Genomic DNA, 23102 nt, shown 5'->3' with positions numbered 1-23102 from the left:
TGGTGCCATTTATTGTTAGTCCTAATATTAAGGAAGTGGTAATAATTAAGGAGAAAAGTGTGCCAATCAAAAGATTATCTGTCATATCTGTCATATTCTAAAGTATTATTATTATTGTATTATTTCAGCATATCAACAAGTAGTTAGGAAATTAAAATACATAAAACGTAAAAAGTCAATTTCATGAAGTATTGCATTCCGCTTTTATATCAAACCTCAAGATCAGATTTTTTTTTTCTTTTTTTTGAGCGCGCGCGCGAGTGACTTGCATTCGAGACATTATGGGCATCTGATCTAAAATTTAAAAAGCTGTAGTTGGTACTAAACACTTTACTTAAGAACAACGACATGAAGGGAGAAAAGGTACGGATGCACCTTGTCCTTCATGACAATCCCGAATAGGTTGAACACTCATAACCACACAAATAGCATATACCGATACCGTGAGTAACAGTTTATTGAACTCACACATCTATCTATCCATCTATCTTTGACTATATTACATTTACGATTAGCCAATATTAGGCTTGCAAATTATGCCAATAAGCAACAGATCTGAGGCAGCGAAGACAGTCGTGTTTCCTCGGTGCAACAGTCTGCTTATGTTTCAACATTATCTTTACTGCATGCACCTGATTGACAAGTTGTTTTAAGCAACATTTACAACTGTTTGTTAATAAATGTAATAATTTTACAACACGTGTCCTGAAAGCATAAATGAGCATGCAGGAGAATTACGCGCGTGCTGTATCGTAAAAAGACAAGAAACAAGTTGCATCCTCAATGCAAAATTAACTGATTCTCGCGCCACTTTAACCAACTAATAAGCATTTATATTGTCGAATTCAGCATCTGGAAGAACACATTAGGCTTAACCGGTGAAGTTATTGTCACTTACCTGCAATTGGCGCGTAAATTGAACACTTGTTATTAAGGCATCAACATACTGAGGTTCACAAGAGCCGCTTCACGCGCACTACACTCGCCGTTCGGATTCCAATCATCATCATCATCACCGTGACGTCAAAGCAATGGCTCGCTGTTTTTCACTGAGGCGCGCAAAGACGCCGCGCGCAGGAACCCTATGATTATTAGGGCTTTTAGGATGGTGCTGGTGAACAAAACATCACTGTGGTGTTCAGTTCACTGGAATTAACCCAGAACTTCAAGTCACTTACATATGACTGATATTGAAGTATTAGGACCAACTTACAGCGAAATACAGCCTGGCATGCAGTCCACTTACACTTCTCTCAGAGGATATTTAACTTTAAAGAGCATGACTGCATTAAAAAAGCTTAGCTTGACCATGAATAAAGATCAAAAAAGAATGCATGAGAAGAATAAGACCACAAACGAAAGCAGTGTAGTGAATGTAAAGAGCTCATCTTACCTCATTTTCAGTCTTATCTGAAGACATGCTGCTTCATTCCCTAAACGTGCAATAACAGAAGAATAACCTAGAGCCTCAGTATTATCCTGTCTACTTAAAGGGGAAGTTCACTCCAAACCTGTATGAGTTTATTTATTCTGTTAAAAGAAGATATTTTAAAGAATGTTTGTAACCAGGCACCCATTGGCTTCTATAGTAGGCTATCTGTTCCCCTACTATAGAAGTTAATGGCTAGTCAACCTTCTGGTTACAAACATTCTTTAAAATATCTTATTTATAGTTCAACAGAAGTAAGAAACTCATACAGGTTTGGAACTACTTGAGGATAAGTGATGACAACATTTAAATTTGTTTGGGTGAACTATCCCTTTAAAATGGCAACTCCTTATGATTACAGTATTATTTTTGTCTTTAGTTTTTGCAAAAAACAACGAAACCACAAAAAAAGTATGATCTTCATCTCCAGCCAGCTACATAGGTTTTATTATTTTACTTTAAGCATCACAAAAAGCAAAAACAAACTTACTTTTAATCAGAAATTGAAAACTAAAGTTGTAATCAAGGCATAAATTGAACTGCATTAAAAAAAACTAGGAGATTATGACAAAAATAGATTCATTGTTCCACGTAGGCCTACATATGTCAGTGTTTAGTATGTTTATGTGAAAGCACGTGCAAATGCGTAGTGACCTCGTCTACTACTATCTGAGGCTGGTGAAATAGTGCCACCTGCTGGGCAAGTCAAATAATTGATGCGCTTTTAAAAATAAAGGTACTTTATTAATGGTTCCATGAAGAACCTCTAGATTGCAAAGAAGGTTCGTTTTGGTGTTTTTTGTTGTTGTCCGGTTTGTTTATTGGTCTTTACACTTTTTTTTTTTTTAAAGAATTCTTGACTCAAAGGTTCTATGACCACTATGGAACCTTTATTTTTTTAAGTGTATGTATTTTCTCAGTGTCAAGGGAGGGCATTACAACTATAATACAAACAATAATAATAAAAAAGTATTAGTGAAAAATAATTCCACTAACATCGTCGAAATGGGATCTCTTCCAAACAGTGGAATAAGTCTTCAGAACCTTTCTGCCCTTTTAATTTTGGTGAGTGTTGGCCAATAGTTACTGGCATTTTATTGTAGTAACAAAACCATAGTGACTATAGTAGCGTATTTTTGATGGTATCCATTTTATATATATATAAATATATATGTGTGTGTGTGTGTATATATATATATATATGTGTGTGTGTGTGTACAAACATACTTACACCTGTTTATAATGCTTAAATAGAAAACGAGTGTTGAACACATGTTAAAACATTCATAAATCCCCTAAATCAAAACATAGACTTGCTGTTAGATCACATCATCTAACAATCTGGTAGCCTATTCCATAAACACAACAAACTATTAAGAGAATCTTTAATGTTTTAATGAGTTTAATCAAAATGTGTTAGAGCAACACAATTTACAACATGTTCTTTGCTTATTATTGTAAAGCTCACCCATACCTCTGTCATGGGTCAAATCCCCATAGGCTGTATATGGAACGATTTACATTTTTGGGGCAAACTGGCAGTGAACAACTTGTGTACATTGGGCAAACAAAATTATCTTCCATTCTCCTCGAAACATTATAGAAAGCATAGAAATCATGAAAGCACCCAGAACAGAAACTATTTCTCTACCAGACTGCCATGAACGGGCTTAAGTGAGGACGCACAATTCAGGCCAGAGATGGGCAAGCACACGGTCATGGTCATGCAATGAGGGATGGCATAAGAACTCAAGAACTCATCAGTCCTGTTTACATACGTCATGTTATAAAAGGACAATCAGAGGTTACTGCAAAGCTATGCAAACTTTCTTGAAAAAAACAAAAAGACAACAGCAAAAAAAAAACAAAAAAAACATCTCAACACCATAATCACGGTGCACAAGCTTGCAGGTGACAGTGAGAAATATTTCTTCAGAGGTACACGGTATAAAAATGAGCAGATGTTTAATTTAAGTTGATGCTTTTTTAGAAGCATGTTGGAAGAATGATTTAATGTATAAATCCCAAATATTAGAAACACACGATAACTGTAAAAACTGATCTAATAAAGACTCCAGAAGAGAATCAATTGGATAATTTAAAATCTTTATCAGACTTTCGGTCATATAACAGTATTTTTAAATATCTTATGATATTTTTGCCTTTACATAACTGCCATTATGAGTAATCATCATCCAAGAGGCATCCAAAATAGTTAAGAGTCAATAAAATATAATGGTAATAAAATACAAAACTAACGAATCAAACCTAGCCCTCAAACACTCAAGATAAAAAAATAAGAGAAATCATTTACATTTCAACAATGTACTATGCAAATAAAATGTTCATGTATACTGAATAGATAATTCTCCTGAATAACTTGATGCCCTGTTGTAATAATCATCCTTTTGACGGAAACATGAATGAAGAAACACAAGAACATCTATAAGAACATATTTGAATATGAATTTGATATCCGTTTAACTCCTCAAACAGACATTTCTGAAATTGTAGCCACCTCAAATCAACGAAAATGAAAGGAAATGCATACATGACTTCTGTCTGTAGAATATACACCGTTTTGTTCAGAGATTCATTAAGGGCACTGTTAAACAAACACGTTCCTGGTCACCACGACGCTTCTACTCCTCCATTCTTCTTTTCATGCTTTACTTTCAGTGTTGTTTGTTTGCGAGAGCTCGTTGGGTTCTGCTCCCGTGCCGGGCACAACTTTCTTCAGCTCTGTGTTTTCGGCCGTCCTCCTCTCATCATCCACAATTTTCCTGGGATTAAGAAATTAAAGGGGCAGTTCAGCCCAAAAAATTACATTTTGTCATCATTTACTCACCCTCATGTCATTCCAAACCTGTATGACTTACTCTATTCTGTGCGTTTCATGAATTAATCGGTTATTCAGGATGACAAACGAGTCTGAAAGATTAGTTTACGAATTGAGCTGATCCATTTCTCAAACTCAACTCACTGACTCGAGTGGTTTGCGAAGGTTCACATCTCACTGAAGCGAGGTATTAGGTTATTACTATTTCGATGCTGATTCACAAGCTCTTGTTTTGATTTGAATAGGATTTATTTTGGTTTGATTCAAATCTAATTGAACTGATTCGGACAGGGTAGTGTTACAGACTGACTCAACACAGACTTTTTGAACTATATGAAATGTTTTATTCTGTTTGTTCATGAATAAGACTACACGGATGGGTTGTACTTTAGTTTGTTTAACGTGTATACCGCAAAAACAACAAGGGGATAGTTCACCCAAAAATGAAAATTTAGGCTTTTATTCACATAAACATTCACCAACTCACAAATTAGACATGCGAGAACCAATCAAGTTCATTCTCGTGTTACGCAGCACGTTTGAGCTTCCGCAAGAACCAATGAGATTCATTTTCATGTTACGCAGCACGTTTGAGATTCCGCAAGAACCAATGAGATTCATTCTCATGTTACGCAGCACGTTTGAGCTTCCGCAAGAACCAATGAGATTAATTCTCATGTTACGCAGCACGTTTGAGCTTCCGCAAGAACCAATGAGATTAATTCTCATGTTACGCAGCACATTTGAGCTTCCGCAAGAACCAATGACATTCATTCTCATGTTACGCAGCACGTTTGAGCTTCCGCAAGAACCAATGAGATTCATTCTCATGTTACGCAGCACGTTTGAGCTTCCGCAAGAACCAATGAGATTAATTCTCATGTTACGCAGCACGTTTGAGCTTATACAAGAACCAATGAGATTCATTCTCATGTTACGCAGCACATTTGAGCTTCCGCAAGAACCAATGACATTCATTCTCATGTTACGCAGCACGTTTGAGCTTATTCAAGAACCAATGAGATTCATTCTCATGTTACGCAGCACGTTTGAGCTTCCGCAAGAACCAATGACATTCATTCTCATGTTACGCAGCACGTTTGAGCTTCCGCAAGAACCAATGAGATTCATTCTCATGTTACGCAGCACGTTTGAGCTTCCGCAAGAACCAATGAGATTAATTCTCATGTTACGCAGCACGTTTGAGCTTATACAAGAACCAATGAGATTCATTCTCATGTTACGCAGCACATTTGAGCTTCCGCAAGAACCAATGACATTCATTCTCATGTTACGCAGCACGTTTGAGCTTATTCAAGAACCAATGAGATTCATTCTCATGTTACGCAGCACGTTTGAGCTTCCGCAAGAACCAATGAGATTCATTCTCATGTTACGCAGCACGTTTGAGCTTATTCAAGAACCAATGAGATTCATTCTCATGTTACGCAGCACGTTTGAGCTTCCGCAAGAACCAATGAGATTCATTCTAATTTTACGCAGCACTTTTGAGCTTATACAAGAACCAATGAGATTCATTCTCATGTTACGCAGCACGTTTGAGCTTATACAAGAACCAATGAGGTTCATTCTCGTGTTACGCAGTACGTCAAAGTGTCAGTTGCATTGCTGTCAATGGAGGGACAAAAATCTCTCAGAATTAATTAAAATATCTTCATTTGTGATTCGAAGATGAATGAAAGTCTTATGGGGATTGGAACGACATGAGGGTGAGTAAATAATGACAATTTTCCTTTTTGTTTCCTACGATAGATTGTAGGTATTCACCTCATTCTGTTCTCTCTGTTTTGTGTCTCATTAAAGTGTCCTCTTAATATTTTGCTGTGAGAAATCGCTGTGTGAGTGAACTACCCGGGTCAATCAAACTGAATTGTAAACAATTTCTGATCTCTTTGCAAAACGATTAGACCGATTAGATGAAAACAGTGATTCGTCCGCAAATCTGGCATCACTAGTTCTGATTCTAAATGGCTGATAGAAAACTCACTTGACTTGATTGCAAAAATGTTATCAAAGAAAATTATTATCTGGTCAGTACAGTATCCTGTAATCTGCATTGACAGACAAGGATTTATCAGTAATATTTTACTTGGGCACAGAGGTATTTTCACTGGGATGCGAATCCCAATAAACTGTCCCAATAAAAAGTCTCTAGCGATACCCCTGGGATAAAGTAAAAGATTGATTCTAGGATTTTAATAATTATTCTCAAATTTGGAACAACATTTTTGAGAACTTTTAAAAGACTAAAACTATATAATGCATGCACATTCACTGATTCAAATGAACACATGCAGTGAAATTACAACAAACAAATAATGGCTACAACAACAAACAAGCACACACACACACAAACTAAGAGAACATCTAGAGAGCATCTAGAGATCCATACTCGTCCTGTGCTGGAGCAGATGGGCCACTGGAGCCAGCTGTCCCCACAGCATGTGACCCATCCTGCGGGACGTCTCTGTCTGGAGCCAGTGGGAGTTCTCCATCAATCTCAAGTTCATGATTCACTAAGGGAATAGCGACACTGCCCTGTGGGCTGATGGGATTTAAAGTGGCATGAGATGCACTCTGAACAGACTCGGGCGACTCTAATTCGTTTTCTGTGACTTTTGAGTTTACAACGCTAGGAAGGGAAGGGGGTCCTTCTGATGGGACCCCTGGAGGAACCTCAGCTTGTGTTTTTGGGGCATCACCCAGGTCTACCAGGAGAGTAACATTAGCCGGGTCGGATGATGAGGGAGATGAGATGGGGGGTTTGGTGTGAGTTTTTGGTGTGCTGCTGTCAGGTGGTGTCATATGGAAGGGGTTAGGAGGGTCAGAAGGGGGTGCTGTGATGCTGGAGGTGAGAGTGGTGCTCTCGCTAACTGGGCTGCTCTGGCTAAGGTCAAAGGTGTCAGTGTTTGTGTCTGAGTTAGTGGGCACGGAAAGAGGCAAGTCCACCACTGCGGTGGCAGTTCTTGTCCCTTGCCTGTAAGAACAGGAAACAGAGACACAGACGAGTGATGTCGACACAGAGGGAGAGACACCAAACCATTGCAGGTACAGAATGCAGTTACAAGACATACGCAATACCGATTTGAAAAACAGTATTGCATGTATTGCAAGAGAGGTGATACTATCAGTGGTCACTAGAGGGAGTACTTGATTTAAAATATGAAATATTGGGAAAAGAGTGTAGGAAAATTCAGGATGATGTCAAAGACAACATGAAATCAAAATTGATTCTATTTACTTGTCTGTGCACATAAGTACAGAACTTTTTTAAAAGTTTGTTTTCATAGTTTTTCCATGAATATATAGGTATTTCTGCACATTCGAAATGACTTCTTTTTTCTGCTGATACAACAAACAAGGCATGAACATGTTTTTTTTTTGCCTTTATTTAATAGAAAAGTGGAGAGGTGACAGGAAAATACATTGAAAGAGAGGGGGAACAGGACGTATATTCGGATTCGGGTCTCCACAAGTACAAAAGCCGTTCATGTCAGGTCATGTTTCATGACCGATGACCCAATGAAAGTTTGATAGACACTACCTGTCTTATTTCAGAACATTTTCCACAGATTATTTCATTAAGCTAAAAAATACATCAGATTACGGATGTTAAAGCTGCAGTATATAAAGTTTTACAATTATTAAAATGCTTTACACAAAGAAATAATAGTTCAGAATATTTTAAATCATGTCTCTTATGCTCAGCAAGGCTGCATTTATTTGATCATTTATTTGATACAGTAAAACAGAAATATTGTGAGATATTATTACAATTTAAAAGAACTGTTTCCAAATTTTTTATATTTGAAAAATGCTAATTTATTCCTGTGATGGCAAAGCTGAATTTTCAGCATCATTACTCCAGTCTTCATAATCTTACAGAAATCATTCTAATATGTTGCTCAAGAAAAGAAATGTCTTATTTTTAATGTTGAAAACAGTTCTGGAATCTAATATTGATGTGGACATCCTGTTTAAAAGAGCAGCATTCATCATTTGAACAATTTATATTACATCCTTACTGAATAAAAAGCAAAAAAAAAAAAAAAAAAAAAAAAAATCTCACTGACCCAATACTTTTGAAAGGTAGTCTAATAAAAACTGTTGAAATCACCACACCAGGACACCTTTTGCTTGTTTAAAGGGTTAATAATGGTACAGAAATTAGAAACTGCAGCTTTAAAAATGCACTGTAAATGTGGTTTCATGTTGTCTTTAAGTGTGAGATTTAACAAAGTGAGGTGGTTTGGAATGGGTATACTCAGGGTGTAGGAAACAATGCTTCAATGGCATTAAAGATGTTCTGTGATAATCAATAGCATCAGTTAAAAGTGATTAAACACAGTACTATGACATAACATTGAGCTTACTCTGGTTCGGTCAGTGGGGTGGTCTCATTGGGCTCAGGATGTCCTTCTGCGTCGTGATTGGCTGTGACCTCTTCCTCTATCCTAACTTCCACAATGGGTTCTTTAGACACATCTTGACTGCATGCAGAGAGAAAGCACACACATCTGCTCATTATACAGCAATGAGTAGAGTTTGATGAGGTCACTATAGTCATGGCATAAGAGGAGCTCTTTCATGGTGGTTTGATAATAGAACAGCTTCTGTGACTGAAAATAATTCATGCTCAACATCCATATGCTTTACAATGCAGGGCCCTTGACTCCTCTCTATGAGTGGTATGAGCTTGTTTGAGTGGATTAAATATAGTATTGTGGATACTCACACAAAGGCAGCTTTGCCCGTCTCTATGTCTTTGCCCTTGGTGCCTTGCCCGGGTTTACCGCAGATGCACATGAGGATGCCACACTTGTTGAGGAAGCAGCAGGTGGCGTCCACGATCAGCAAGAGCAGCACACACACCAATATAAGAATACCAACAATTACTCCTGTGTTAATGCCCGTTCCATCTTCCATGGAGTCTTAAGGAGAAAGAGGAGAAATACAGAGACACAGACAGAGCAGGAGGGATCATCAACCCAAACTGGAGATGCACAAAATGCATGAAATGTAACAGTCAAGCAAGCAAGAGTTATTTTCAGACCACAAGTCTATCAGGATTCAGCAAAGCAAAAACAATTGGTGAAGCCAACAAGGCAAAGCTAACAACTCCGCCTTCAGATGTAATTGTGCACTCACTGAATATAATACACATGTTTGGACTTAAAGGGGTAGTTCACCCAATAATTCGGAATTATTTTCATTACACTCAGGTCGTTTCAAACTTTTTGACTTTCTTTTGCAGAACACCAAAGTTTTTGGAGAATGTCCTGACTGCTCTTTAATATAATGAAAGTGAATGGGGACTGAGGCTGTTGAGCTCCAAAATAAAACAATAACTCTTGTGAATGAGTCCAACTATAAATCTACTGAAAAATGAACGATTCTTACACAAATCAGGCCTGAACGTTTCCGGAGTTAACAGCTCACCAGAGGGGAAGATTATCAGTGAATGACTTAAACTTCGATGTATTACTCACACAAAGCTACCATTTGACTTCAGAAGACTTGTGCACAAGTCACACAGTATGTACTACTGTAATGTGTTTTGTGTTGTTGTTTTTCAATCCCCACTCACTGTAATTGTAGGGAAAAAAGTTGGCAAGCACATTAATTAAAAATGTACCTTTTGTGTTCCACAGAAGAAAGCAAGTCACTCAGATTTGGGAAAAACATGATTGTGAGTAAATGATGAGAGAATCTTTGTCTACATCTTTGCAACATTATGCTTTCGTTTGACCACCGGTAGTAAAAAATAAATAAAAATACTTACCAATAAACACCAGTGACAGTTAAGATGATGATAAGATGACAACTGGCACAACATAAACACTTTTTATGACATTAAAATCTTAGTGTATTATTTCAAATTACAAATGCACTATTGTTAAAAAAGTTTTAAAACCAGTAACACTTTTATTCAGCGTGGACACATTCAATTGATCAAAAGTGACAGTAAAGACATTTGTGATTTAAAAAACAAACAAACTTATATTTCAAATAAATGCTTTTCTTTTGAACTTTCTATTCATCAAACAATCCTGATTTTCTTCATATCAGTTATACAAAAATAGTAAGCAACACAGCTGTTTTCAACATTGATAATAATTAGAAAAGGTTCTTGTTCAGCAAATCAACATATTAGAATGATTTCTGAAGGATCATGCGACACTGAAGACTGGAGTAATGATGCTGAAAATTCAGCTTGAACATCACAGGAATAAATTATATTTTAAAAATATATTCAAATAGAAAACAGTTCTTTTAAATTGCAAACATTTCCAGATATTACAGTTTTTACTCTATTTTTAATCAAACAAATGCAGTCTTTGTGAAAATAAGATACTTTAATGTTAATGTTTCAAAAACTTTAAAAATCTCACCAACCCCAAACTTTTAAAGGTATAAAAAAAGACACTACAACATTATATAAAAAAATGAATTTAATAATGCCACATGTGAACAATAGCCCCAGTGATGACTAAAATACATTGGGTCTCATTCACTAATAATTGTGAGGATGAAATTAAATAGAATTATTTATGAATTTAAAATATAATATAAATAGTCGTGATAAGATGAAATATAACTTTTTAACATGATTATAAGGCTGCACAGAGTAAGTGCTTTTTGCGTACGTGTGGTTTCAGTTGTTCCTATATTTTTTCCGTACATTTAGCATAAATTTGAGTACAAACGTTTTTGGTGAATCATTATTTGTTCGTGAAAACATTCATATGCAGCAGATTTCACGCACAAATTTGTACGTATGCATGCTTAGTGAATAAGACCCATTGCTATTTTTTTCAAAATATTACAGTAAGTAATTCATGTAGAAGCCTCAAAAAGTATTTTTAAGTAATAAAATAACATCTCAAAGTTGTGTTACAAAGTTTGTTCCCAAACGACTGGTACAGTTTTAGTTAAAACTTCCGCAGAGCAAAAGAAGTCTACTGAATATCAGACGGACAAGACATTTTCTCTCTGCTTTTAATTTAGTGTTTCTCTCATTATTTAAGGTGAAATGTGTCATTTCTGCATCATAAGCAGCACTACATGGAATTGCAAAAGTAATTGTTGTTTCCAAACATATAGAACAATAGAGGCCCACAGAGGCCATACATCATTATTATTCTGTCTCTAACAACTTATTTTATGACTTCTATGGCCTTCCGTTTCATGATTTCTTTACTGTTTTTGCAACTGACAAAGCTCTGACCTTAGTCTAGGTTATTGATAAATTGCAATTAAAACTACCCAAAAAAACAGATCCTCCATAACCTTCCATTTAGAAAAACCAAAAAGGTATGATCAATAAGCACTGTTTTATGGCGCTACGTGTCTAGTCAATTCCTTCTGGTGCCACTGAAATGACACATTGTAGCTTTACTTAAGCAATACAAGTGCAATATCTATAGACTGAATGTGATCGATTTTAAAAAACAACAACATCAAAAAAAAAAACTTATTGACGAACTAAAAAGCACAGTCATTTTAGGCATTTGGTCATCTAAAACTGATTGCAACTGAAGAAAATACAAAATTAATTTCAGAGTTACTTTGTCTATGAGGCTCAGTGTTCCCAGCACATTAGAGAGATACAGAAACAAATCATGCAGAGGATCCTCAACATGAGGAGAAGACTTTTCCTCAACTCTATCAAAGCAAAAGCAGCAATAACGGAGAGAGCAGGAGAGACACTAGAGTGCAGGAGACTGAAGAACCACTCAGAGTGACTACAAAACACAAAGACGGACACAAGATCACAGGCAGAACAAACATTAACATAATAACAACAACAAAGGGAAGGAGGAAGATATTGGCACCAGGACGTTTGAGTTATGAGTGCATGTGATGGTCCGTCCATATCCAAGCCCAGGAACAACGACAGGACAACAGAGAAACAAGGTAAAAGGGAAATGGGAAGAAAGAGAGAGAGAGAGAAAGAGAAAAACAAGAGGCAGAAAAATAAGTCAAACACAGAAACAAAGTTTCAAAATGAAAAAAGTAAGGTGGGGATAAAAAGGAAAATGAATGAAGGCATAAGCTGAGGGTGAAAGGGAATGTGTGACAATAGTTGGGTCATTCTCAGTATGAGTATTCATACTTACTGCTGTCGAGATGCAAGTGCCCCTATTATGCTATTTTGTTTTGTAGGTTTCCTACATAAATACATGGTCAATTTTCTCATACTATACATTGCAGCGTGACCTCTCTTCTCAATGTCTAAAACGGCTTGATCAAGGATCCGGTCTCTCTAAACCCCTCCTGTCTGAGAACCTCCTCCGATTGGTCAGATGGCCCGGTCTTTTACCTCTTGTGTGTTAGCAATTTCCTATCTGAATTTCAGCTCCAGAGACTTGCTCAGCACTTGTATACACAGTGATACGAACAGTAAGTTAAGATGGCGACGGTTTTAAATATGGTCCCAAGTCCTCATCCTTCGGAAGTGCACGCAAAGTGGATTTGCTTTCGCAGAGCAGAAAACAGCGTCTCCTTGACATTGCGACAGCACAAACCCAAACTCTTCCAGGCCTCAACTACAACTATAAAATTTGAGGGCGGGTCAAAGTAGATGTTGTTCACGGGCAGCCAATAGCGGTTTCCATCCACCTATTTGTATGCGCATTTTGGGATATCGCATAAAAAACAACAACTGCTGGATGGAAACGCCAAGATGCGTATAAAAAAAACGCATGAGCTGGTTTGAGTCGGATCATTTTTTTTTTTATCAGATAAGAAAACATGATGGAAACACATTTACTAAATAAATTCCTCGATGCATATTAAAAAAATAAAAGAAATATGTGACGTTACGCGATGGGATGGCATAACTGGACTAACCAGCAGCCCGATCTTTTTGCACAGCATCTGAAATGCTGTTTTGGTTGTTCTGAAATGCCTGAGCAAAGTCTGTTGTCAAAGTGGTTCAGTATAATTACCTCCAAGAACTGTCTTACACGACTGCAAACAGCAGGCATCTGCCTCTGTAAGCAAGATAACACGGTTAATCGTTTATTGCATTTCGTCTACGTGCTCTGAGATGCAAGTAATTTATTTGTTACAAACCTAGGTTTGCGCAGGAAGTGAGACGAATAACTGACGACTCATTTTAGGCAGTTCAGTATCGCTTCTGTCTTTTGGGAGACAATAAGATTTCTGAAACTTTGCAGTCCTTTTACATTAACAAATGGTTATATAACACCCTGCATGAAAGATAATATCCAAAAAAACATAATAAGGGCATTCTAAATTAAAAAATAAATAAATAAATTATACTATCATCAATTAATGCCACTGAAAACCTGTATTACCTTTTTTTCAACTTCAAAGGAAATTATGATCAATACAAAATACAATAATATAGCATCAAAAATTAAATGAAATAAAGAAATATATACAAAAAGGCCCTGAAATGTTCTTGCATAAATAGGAGTTGTTTATTAAACCCTAACAAGGATAATAACAGGAAGACGTTACTGAAGATTATGCAAAACACGCAGAATTACCACTTTACTTTATAATGCCGTCCCTACCACACAGCCCACACAGTTAGAAGCAAGCTATTCATTATATTTTACGCTAATTAGAGAATACATTTACCTCACTGTACAACGTTTTAACCTAAAAAATGGTCAAACCATCCATCTAAAAAAACAGCGCTCTACTGACTCAGAAAGCAGTTAATGAAGATGTCAGTACTGTGTCTCGTTGTGCATCATTAACAACTAGTAGTTCAGTTTGGTTCCGTACACTCTGCCAACATTTTTCTTGAAAATGCTGTTAATTCGGTTGTAGAATGTGGTTGTCACTCCCATGAAGTACTGAACTGTGTGTACAGAACAGGATTAAGCACTAAAAGGTGACTTTTAGTTCGTTTTTTTTTCCCAATGTGATTTGTAAATGAACAGTTACACATTATTTATTCATTAATAACTTTTACATAAGTAAAACGATGCTATTTGTTGATGTCTGGGCTGAAAAAGACACACTGTGGCCAAAAGCGTCATGCAAAAACTTAGTATGGGGAACAAAAAGTCTGTATTGCAATAAATTATTTCCCACTATTTGTCCATAAGCAGGGAACAGATTCGTTGTGAAGGATGTGCAAAGTGGGCCCACATTAAACAAATCTCCATTGTAATTGGAGCTGTATTACTGTAGCATTGTAGCTCCAAGATGTACACAGTTCATTAACAAACAGCAGAATAATGCATGAGTTCTTATAAAATATTCAGTTAAGAAGTTATGAAATGCCAAATATGATTAAATAAACAGAAAACTTGCACACAAGTTGCTGAAATTGTTATTTCAAGCAATTATGTGCTTAAATGTTACTCAAAATGAATGAATGAATTGTAGTGGCTAACCACTACATTAAATCACTGCAACACTGCAGGACTTCTATTACGCCAACATCCAAGCTGTTCTCTGCTTTAACGGGAGTAATCACAGTAAAAAACAACAACACTTGAAACATGTTAGTGCCAGCAACTTTAGTATAGTTCTAGTTGGGAGGTGATGTGGTCTAATTAGTATGCAGCAAGGAGTGCGCTTCTGTACTCTGAGGTGTGAGTGAGACAAACAGCCTTTGGATGTGGGCCATTCGCAGCCTAGTATGCCAAAGAGAGCGGCGATTCAGCCCTCCTACGTCCAGAGGGCTGTCTCAGAGTGTTAATGAGGGAGGGAGACAACGAGGGACAGACAAAGTCTCTCTGCATTAAGAAGCACCAGATGCTTGTTACATTACAAGTGAAGCAGTGAAGCCCAGCTGTGGCCCTGGCACGCCTGACCAGAGCGCAACCCTCTCGTCTAAACTGCTGCCGCACACTACGCAGGGTTTGTAAACAGGAAGTGATTCTCCATCAGGAACTACTGCCCTGCTGCTAATGCTGAGGGTTAGCCTGGTCACAGGTGGATGGAGGCCAAGGCAATAACATTAAACAGACGGAGACTCAGAGTGTACCTGCATGTGAATGCAAGGGCTCTGTTCATTCAATGTCAGTAAAACAAAACTTGTTTTGCAAAGTGACCATGCGAGTTAAATTTAAGAATATATATTTTTTTTTTTTCAATAATCAATGCGGATTTATTTACATTCAAAATAATTCGATCAAATAGGCAACATACAGGTACAATATCCGTAACTGGCACTTATTAGAAAAAAAGTGATTGTTTTTCTTTGGGATTTTTTGAATGTCCATTATTTAACAATAATAATAAATAAGTTAAAATGTATATACAAAAATATATCAAATATTTATTATATTATATACAATAATCTAATCTATCTACACACATACACATGTGATAATTTTGTTAGATGCAATTAATCATGATTAATTGATTTAATTGATTTGACAGCACTAATAATACTATTACACATCCATCCATCTATTTATATATATATATATATATATATATATATATATATATATATATATATATATATATATATATATATATATATATATATAATGGGTATATATATATATGGATTTGGGTAAGTAGAATATGCTGACACGTCTAATGTGGAACACTGAAATAAAATGTTATCAAGTATTACGTATTGTTTTAAATAATAAATATAACAGCAAAATTCACAAAGTAAAACAAATTACACTTTTTGTCAGGCAGAAACAGAATTCTCTAGTGAGCATTTGATGAATAAGTGTCATCACACTTGTTTGTGATCAAAATTGCCCCTCTGTCTCCCAACTTTATACATATGGCTAAACCTAAAACGGCTTAAATGGCCAGCTCGAAGATTGCTATCGCAGTCTCACACTATCTTATGTTATAGAAATATGGCATCAAGAATCCCATATGAACAAGCCAAATGTTTTGTCCGTGTGCTTCGTGATCTGCCATGTACTGTAGCATGACTCACTGTTTATCATGCAGTGTAAGTGATGGCACGGACTGCATTCGCATGTTTGGTGTCATTACAGCTCTGAGTCATCTGTTAAAATCAGTATGCTTGATATTGGCGGCGAGGGTGAACACAGAGAAGGAGGGATGGAAGGAGAGACTGAGGGAGGGATGGTGGTTACCTGTGGTAGCTGCAGGCTCAGGTGAGGTTTTGAAGGTCATGGTGCCTGGCTTGGACTTGCCCTGCTGGTTCTCGGCCACCACAAACACATCATACTCAGTGTCCCATTCCAGACCGGTCAGCATTATGTACTCGCTCACGTTGGGAAGACGGATCTCAGGCTTCCAGTCGGGGTCTTCCCTCTGTGTGCCAAAAAGCAGCCATGAAACGTCACAAAGTTGCAAAAACAGGAAAAGAAGGAATATATTAAATATAATCTATTTATTTTGAACACTCACAGCTTTGTATCTGACCAAATAATGGGTGATTGGCGACCCTCCATCGTCTTGTTTGATCCATTTTACTTTGAGAGCATTGCCTTTGGAGTGCAGAGTTCCCTCGAGTATAGGAGGACTGGGTTCTCCTACAACAACAAACCAGTTACAATGACGTGAGAAAAAAGCGCCATAACTTAAAGGGAGTTCACTTAAAAATAAAAATACTTCCTTTACTCATCCTCATGTCATTCCAACCAATAAGACCAAAATCACCCACCAAATCAAATATGGCAAACAGAAGCTTGCTTAATACACAGATGATGTGCTCTATTTATGTGCGTTCGATCAATGTTTATATTTGAATAAAAACCTAAATTAAATCTGTTTGTCACATAAAGTGATTGTGTCTTCAGAACACTAGGAATAAAGAGCTTGATTCATGTCGATTGATTTTACAATGTCTTTATGAACTTATTAAAGCTCCAGCTATTTGTTAAAACTGTCATTATGTCCTGACAGTAGAATATGAGACAGATAATCTGTGAAAAAATCAAGCTCCTCTGGCTCCTCCCTGTGGTCCTACTGCCATTTGCAGAAATACACCGCTCCCGGTCAGAAACAACCAATCAGAGCCAGGAGGAATGTCTTAGCAGTGTCAATCACGCTCGTGTACGCGCTGATCACCCCTCTCTTGCACAGCGCGAGCGCGTACCGTCGTTCGTGACTCTCCTGTTCGAACTCATTCATCCAAATGAACGAATCTTTTTTCGAGTAATTTCGTTCATTCAACGAACGAAATGACTTGAAAAAAGATTTGTTCATTTTGATGAACGAGTTCGAACAGGATCACGAATGTGCATCACAGAACAGAGCAAGGCGAGCATTTGTGCTTATAAAACTTAAAGTTTTTTATTTATTTTTGAAATGACCGATCGTTTCGCTAGATAAGACCCTTATTCATCGTCTGGTATCGTTTAAATGCAAAATACATAATGATTTGAGGACCATGTTTGTAGTCAAAGTATGGGCAGGCCATAGTCAATGTAAAGCATATTGTTGATGTTTCGTCCCTATTAGTGAATGTTCCATAACTGTTTATAATCCGCCGTCATCGGTGGTCCTGTTTACTAGCCTGCGCGTTCACGGCAGGCTCCGCTGTGGGGGAGGAGCTGTGGAGGGAGGGCTGTAGCGCAGCAGAGAGCAAGGGGGTTGGACCTGTAAGTTGTGCTTGTTCAAATTTTCAGGCTAAGTCAACATTTTCTCAAAACTCCCTACTGCAGCTTTAAAGCATTAAAGTTTTGGTGGAATGGACTTTGGAGGGATAGATATCTTTCAGGTTTTAATAAAAAATAAATAAACAAGTTTAAAAAAGTCTAATGGGTTTGGAACGACATGAGGATGAGTAAACGGCATAAGACAGAATTTCCATTTTTGCATGAACTATTCCTTTAATAAAGACGGAAAAGGAGGAACGTTCTGAACAAGAAAGCGAAATCAGCATTAATCATTGGTATTATGTGTAGTGACAGGCTGATACATGTGCGATATTTGGCTATTTTGAGATTACCAGCACTGACCAATAACAATGTCAATCATGTTGTTAAATGTGAACAGCAGTGTTAAAAATGAACTCAATCTGTCTTGACAATTGTTAAAAAAAGTTTTAAACATCTTCCTATAGTACTTCCTAGTTTAATTTCAGCCATTTCATTTAAAAAAAATTCTGTGTACATCTCTTTTGCTGTTATTGAAGCAGCAATATGTAATTTCCCTGCCAATAACAACACCGAAAATATCTGAGTTTTTGAACTATAACATAACTACTGAGTTTTTGAACTATAACATAACTCATAATAACATTAATAATGCAATAATATTATCAATAAACACTGAAAATAAAATTCAGCTATTTTCTAATTAATTAAACTACCAACAGATTAATCATCAAAATAGTTGCAGTGCAACTGCAAATTCATGCCATTGATGTCTGAGTCAGAAGTTGACATGAGCCCAATATCGAAAAATTGACATGCCGCTGCTTTAAACTGTATTATGCATACATCTGCATTATACCAGATATTGGCCACCCAGGTCTGCAGACATCAATTCTGGCCAATGAAAAGCCAGTCGACCACTAATTATGTGTATTAAAAGGTGGCAATTTTCTAACTCTCATAAATCTTAGCCTCCTACACACCAATGATTCCATAGGCAAGTAATAGAATAATATGGCACCTTAGATGAGTAGGCTGATATTTGGAGGTCACGGTGAACTGTGAACATCCCTATAGAGCATTTATGTGTATGAGCGCACTGTGAATTGGGAATATTTCAATGGTGCTGTTCACTGAGGCCTCTCCTTCACGGGCCATCATGATCCATTCATTTTAATGACCAGCGAATGCTCGTTTGATTCACTACATTAGTTTGACGGCGCGGAGTGACACGTAACAACATTGCAGGCAGAAGCTACGCGTGTTCATGGTGGATTGAAAAATTAACGCATTTTTCTCTCATTAAGGGAGTAATTAGCTATTAGCATGTACGAGGGGGACACTTTCATTCACACAACCTAACTTTTCAGGTCTTTTCATTTTGTTAGGACTACTTGGTCACCCTGATTTAAACGATCAACGCTTCATTTAGTCTATGGTGTAGTGAAATAATCAATGTCATCAATCAGTTGCTTCACTTCTCCAATGAAGGAGGATACATATTTTCAGAGAGGCACACTACACATCTAATTCTCGTCCAGTTTTTGCGGTTATGATGGTGCTTTGTAGCAGAAGATCCGAAGAGATGCGATAAAAATGCAGTAATTAATCTTAATGTGTTACGAGGTAATAAAAGTGCACACATAAAATGGTAGAAGCACCCCTAACTGGTGTGAGGAGTTACAATCCCAAACTATCAGCTCAGTTAACAAGCAGAAATTCTACTCGACTTACAGTTTAAAGGGTCATCAATAAACACTCATCTCTTTAATAATGAAAGCGCAGCACTGCATGATTAATTCCATCCTCCTTAGCTATCTGTCCCTACAGAATACAGTTAATGAAATAATCATATACACAAGGGTGCAAACAGCAGTAAATTAAATGAGATTAAAAATAAAAGTTTTACACGTTTGCAAATTCACTTTTAACGATATTCTTGGGGGAATTCACCAATAATTCATTGAGCCTGTGTTGTTTTAGCACATGATTGGGTAAAGGTGTTATGTAAATTGGGTAATGAGCAAACACGCCCTAAAATGACCCAATTTGCAACTGGTTCTGAGTGCTAGGTTGCAGAACTGGGCAAAATTCAACTTTGAAAAACGTTGGCATTTGAATTGGCCACACTCACAGGAAGTTGAATTAGAATGACAGGAACTGCAGTTCAAAGATGGTTGATTGGTGTTTTAATGCCACGCCAATTTCCATGGCTATTCACTTGGAGAGTAACAGGTTTATTAAATATTATAAAAAGGCAAAACTTATAAAGGTAAATAAATTGAAAGTGCTATTCGGCATTGAGTATATCTGATCTGATGTAATCTAAAGAAATTCAACACAGATGATGTATTCCAGGAAAGAAAACATGAAATACATAAACCAAGATCAAATTGATTTTTAAAGGCCTAAAAACCTTTGTAACAATCAAAGTTTGTCTTGACACACTTAGCTTTTCTAGTAAAAAAAAAATATTGCTATGCAATATTAACTTAAATTAATTTTAATTCCTTGTATTCAAATTCAAATTCTGCATCCTTTTTGCTGGCTCAATCCAAATTCAGGAATCAAACTGGAATTTAAAAGGCATTGTCAATTAAATTTCAACTAAGAATGTATCATGGCCCTTAATTTACACAGAAAGCAGGCGTGTTGTGCTGAAAATAACAATAACATAATAAAGGGTCAGTTCAACCAAAAAGAAAATTCTGTCATTTACTCAACATTTTAGGCTCAAACATTCTTGCTTTACGCGATAGAAACAATAAGGTTTGTTTTTGAGGGTCAAGCAGGCACGGTTGAGCTTCTGTTTATCATATTTGACGTGCTCTTATGTATGTGTTAATGTTTATATATGAATAAAAGCCTAAATTAAATTCAATCATCATATAATGTAACCATGTCTTAAGTTAGATCAAACGACTTAACTGCTCAATTCATATGGATTACTTTGACAGTCTTTATGAGCTTTTTTGTCATGAGGATTTTCAATGGATGGATAAGAATGGTGAGAGCATATTGAAAATATCTATATTTGTAAGTCTTATCAGGGTGCCAGAATTATATGTGACATAATTAATGACAGAATATTCATTTATAGGTGAACTATCCCTAGTGAAAAAAACTATACCAAAATGTAATTAAAATACATTTATTTCATACTAAGATTACTAAAAATCCATTAACATATTTACTAGCATATTGTTTGAGACTTACTGATATAAATATTACAATTAATCTTATTTTGAGTACTTCTTTATTGCACGTCTTAATATTAAGCTTAAAATGTGTTTTAATATCACTATTAGTAAGGACAGTATGATCTCTGTATAATATTAGTCTTTAAATGCAAGATATTTAAGGTGTACCTAAAGTATACTTTCAATAGTTCCATTTTAGCACAATCAAATATACTGAAGTATATCTTTAGTTGGACCTCAGCACTATTTCTGGATAACTAAAGTGCATGTAGAATAAAATTAGTTGTGCCAATTTAGCAGACTTTAAGTATATCAGTTTAGTATACCAAAAGTACAATTGCAGGGTATTTATTTTAAGTACATAAATAAACTATGTTTATTTTTCACTAAATTACTTTCATTTAAATATGCATGGCACTACCTCAGTGCAGGTATCACCTGGTTAAACTGGATTGCACATGGTTTGTGAATAAAATGCAAAGTGGCACAACTGTTTAATAGATTTGCCTCTTTTACTCATAAAAAGACAAGCAAAATCCAGCCCAACATACTCCAATCATGGAAACATTGTAAAACCTTTATAAATAAGCAAGGTCTGTATGCTAAAAAAGCAACTGTGCAATGAAAAGAAAGTCGCAAGAGTTTTCTGTATATACAGAGTCATCATGAAATTTACATGCAGGTAAAAACAACCAGAACATCAAAGGACACAGTTTGGAGAGGAGAGGAGGAGCCCTGTAAAAGGTTTAAAGGTATGTTGAAAGGAAATGTGGTACTGTGAAAGTTACTGAAACATGCTTGAAACTGGAGAATAAATAAACCATTGAGATCAACCACTTGCAGCATCTACTGTAGCATTTTTAGGGATTTCCTAATTTGGATATAATTGTACACTGGTAGCAGCATATCCAAAGCAGCACAAGATGAAAGGACATCAGTGTAGAGCGTCTGTAAACTCGCTGCTTGTCAAAATGTTTAGACTGAACATAAAAGACTGCGATTGTCGTACACAGCGATCACCCTGGGGAAATGTTTTTCAGCTCCAGAGCTTTTGATGTCATTTCCATGGTTGGCAGGACACGGCATCAACTTTTTTTTAAATTCCATATTCACCACGGAAGATAATTTGTGCAGTCAGAGCGCAGTGGTTGCTCAAGGGTAACAGTCTCCGTTAAAAATTGGGAATGGATGAATTTTCATGACCTGTCTGAGGGGATTTCATTCTAGAAATGTGACAGGAGTGAGTTATAATGGCTGGTTAGGGATGAATGCAGTGATCCTGATGTGAGTGAGGGATAATCCTATACATGAGAGGATGAAGCTAGGCCAGAGTGTTTACCTTCTGCTCATCAGTGTGGATGACATCACCAGCACCATGCAAGCCACATGACACAGTCACATCATATGCACGCACATGATTGGTTGAAAGGAAATTGGAAGAGGTTGCATGAAAGATACAAAAATACAGACACAAATGTAACTATGTAAAAAAAGTCAAGGGTTAGAACAAACTGCAGAGAAACATAAAACCAAGCAACTTAAAATGTTTTAAATCACAAAGATCACAACATTGAGCACGGAAACAGAAACACACTGAGCAGGATTTCCTCTGAGAGATTGAGCATATGGTCTGCATTTAAACAACTGAAAAGCTAAAACTAGTATATATATATATATATATATATATATATATATATATATATATATATATATTTTTTTTTTTTTTTACATAATGTGAGTGGTACTTGCTTATACAAAATATGCAACATAAGGGTGTTCTGCTATGTGGCTGTTATATTGTTCCTATAATTTTTCAGCATGTTGCCATGTTCTTGGTGGTTGCTAAATGGCTGTTCTAGATGGTTTCTCAACTCAAAAAGCGCCAACTCCCAAATGACATTCTGTTCTCTAGATATGGCTTGGTTCCCTTTCTTAAAGGGTTAGTTCAGCCAAAAATGAAAATTTACTCACCTTTCACGTTGTTCCAAACCCGTAAGATTTTAGTTCATCTTCGAAACACAACTGAAGATATTTTTTTTTATAAAATCTGAGTGATTTCTGACAGCTAAAAAAAAGTTCAT

The 23102-nt window shown here is 36.5% G+C and overlaps 2 protein-coding genes across 21 annotated transcripts in view; both read right to left on the bottom strand.

Annotated features, from left to right (window-relative positions):
* The window catches only part of zbtb16b (zinc finger and BTB domain containing 16b), a 56232-nt gene extending 54713 nt beyond the window's left edge, over positions 1 to 1519 (bottom strand). For 2 of the 3 annotated variants that reach the window (XR_013195975.1, XM_077208704.1), the window contains exon 1: positions 899 to 1143. The gene's annotated coding sequence lies outside the window, so the exon portion shown is untranslated. Of the gene's footprint in view, positions 1 to 898; positions 1144 to 1393 lie in introns of those variants that run through there. The other variant, XM_077208705.1, reaches the window with a different exon arrangement.
* A 1283-nt stretch (positions 1520 to 2802) lies between these two features.
* Positions 2803 to 23102, bottom strand: part of ncam1b (neural cell adhesion molecule 1b) — a 104779-nt gene continuing 84479 nt past the window's right edge. For 8 of the 18 annotated variants that reach the window (XM_077208684.1, XM_077208688.1, XM_077208686.1 and 5 more), the window contains 6 exons: positions 16629 to 16753; positions 16352 to 16532; positions 9025 to 9220; positions 8663 to 8779; positions 6682 to 7266; positions 2803 to 4212 (listed from right to left, as the gene is read on the bottom strand). In XM_077208684.1, the coding sequence (XP_077064799.1) occupies positions 4092 to 4212; positions 6682 to 7266; positions 8663 to 8779; positions 9025 to 9220; positions 16352 to 16532; positions 16629 to 16753 (1325 nt within the window). In that variant the 3' untranslated portion in view covers positions 2803 to 4091. Of the gene's footprint in view, positions 4213 to 6681; positions 7267 to 8662; positions 8780 to 9024; positions 9221 to 10726; positions 12035 to 16351; positions 16533 to 16628; positions 16754 to 23102 lie in introns of those variants that run through there. The other 10 variants (XM_077208693.1, XM_077208695.1, XM_077208692.1 and 7 more) reach the window with 2 other exon arrangements.

Source organism: Siphateles boraxobius, unplaced genomic scaffold (assembly GCF_051911475.1).
Source record: "Siphateles boraxobius isolate OS27281-9 unplaced genomic scaffold, OSU_SipBor_1 6, whole genome shotgun sequence".
Taxonomy (NCBI): domain Eukaryota; kingdom Metazoa; phylum Chordata; class Actinopteri; order Cypriniformes; family Leuciscidae; genus Siphateles; species Siphateles boraxobius.
This window is presented reverse-complemented; position numbering and strand designations above follow the sequence as displayed.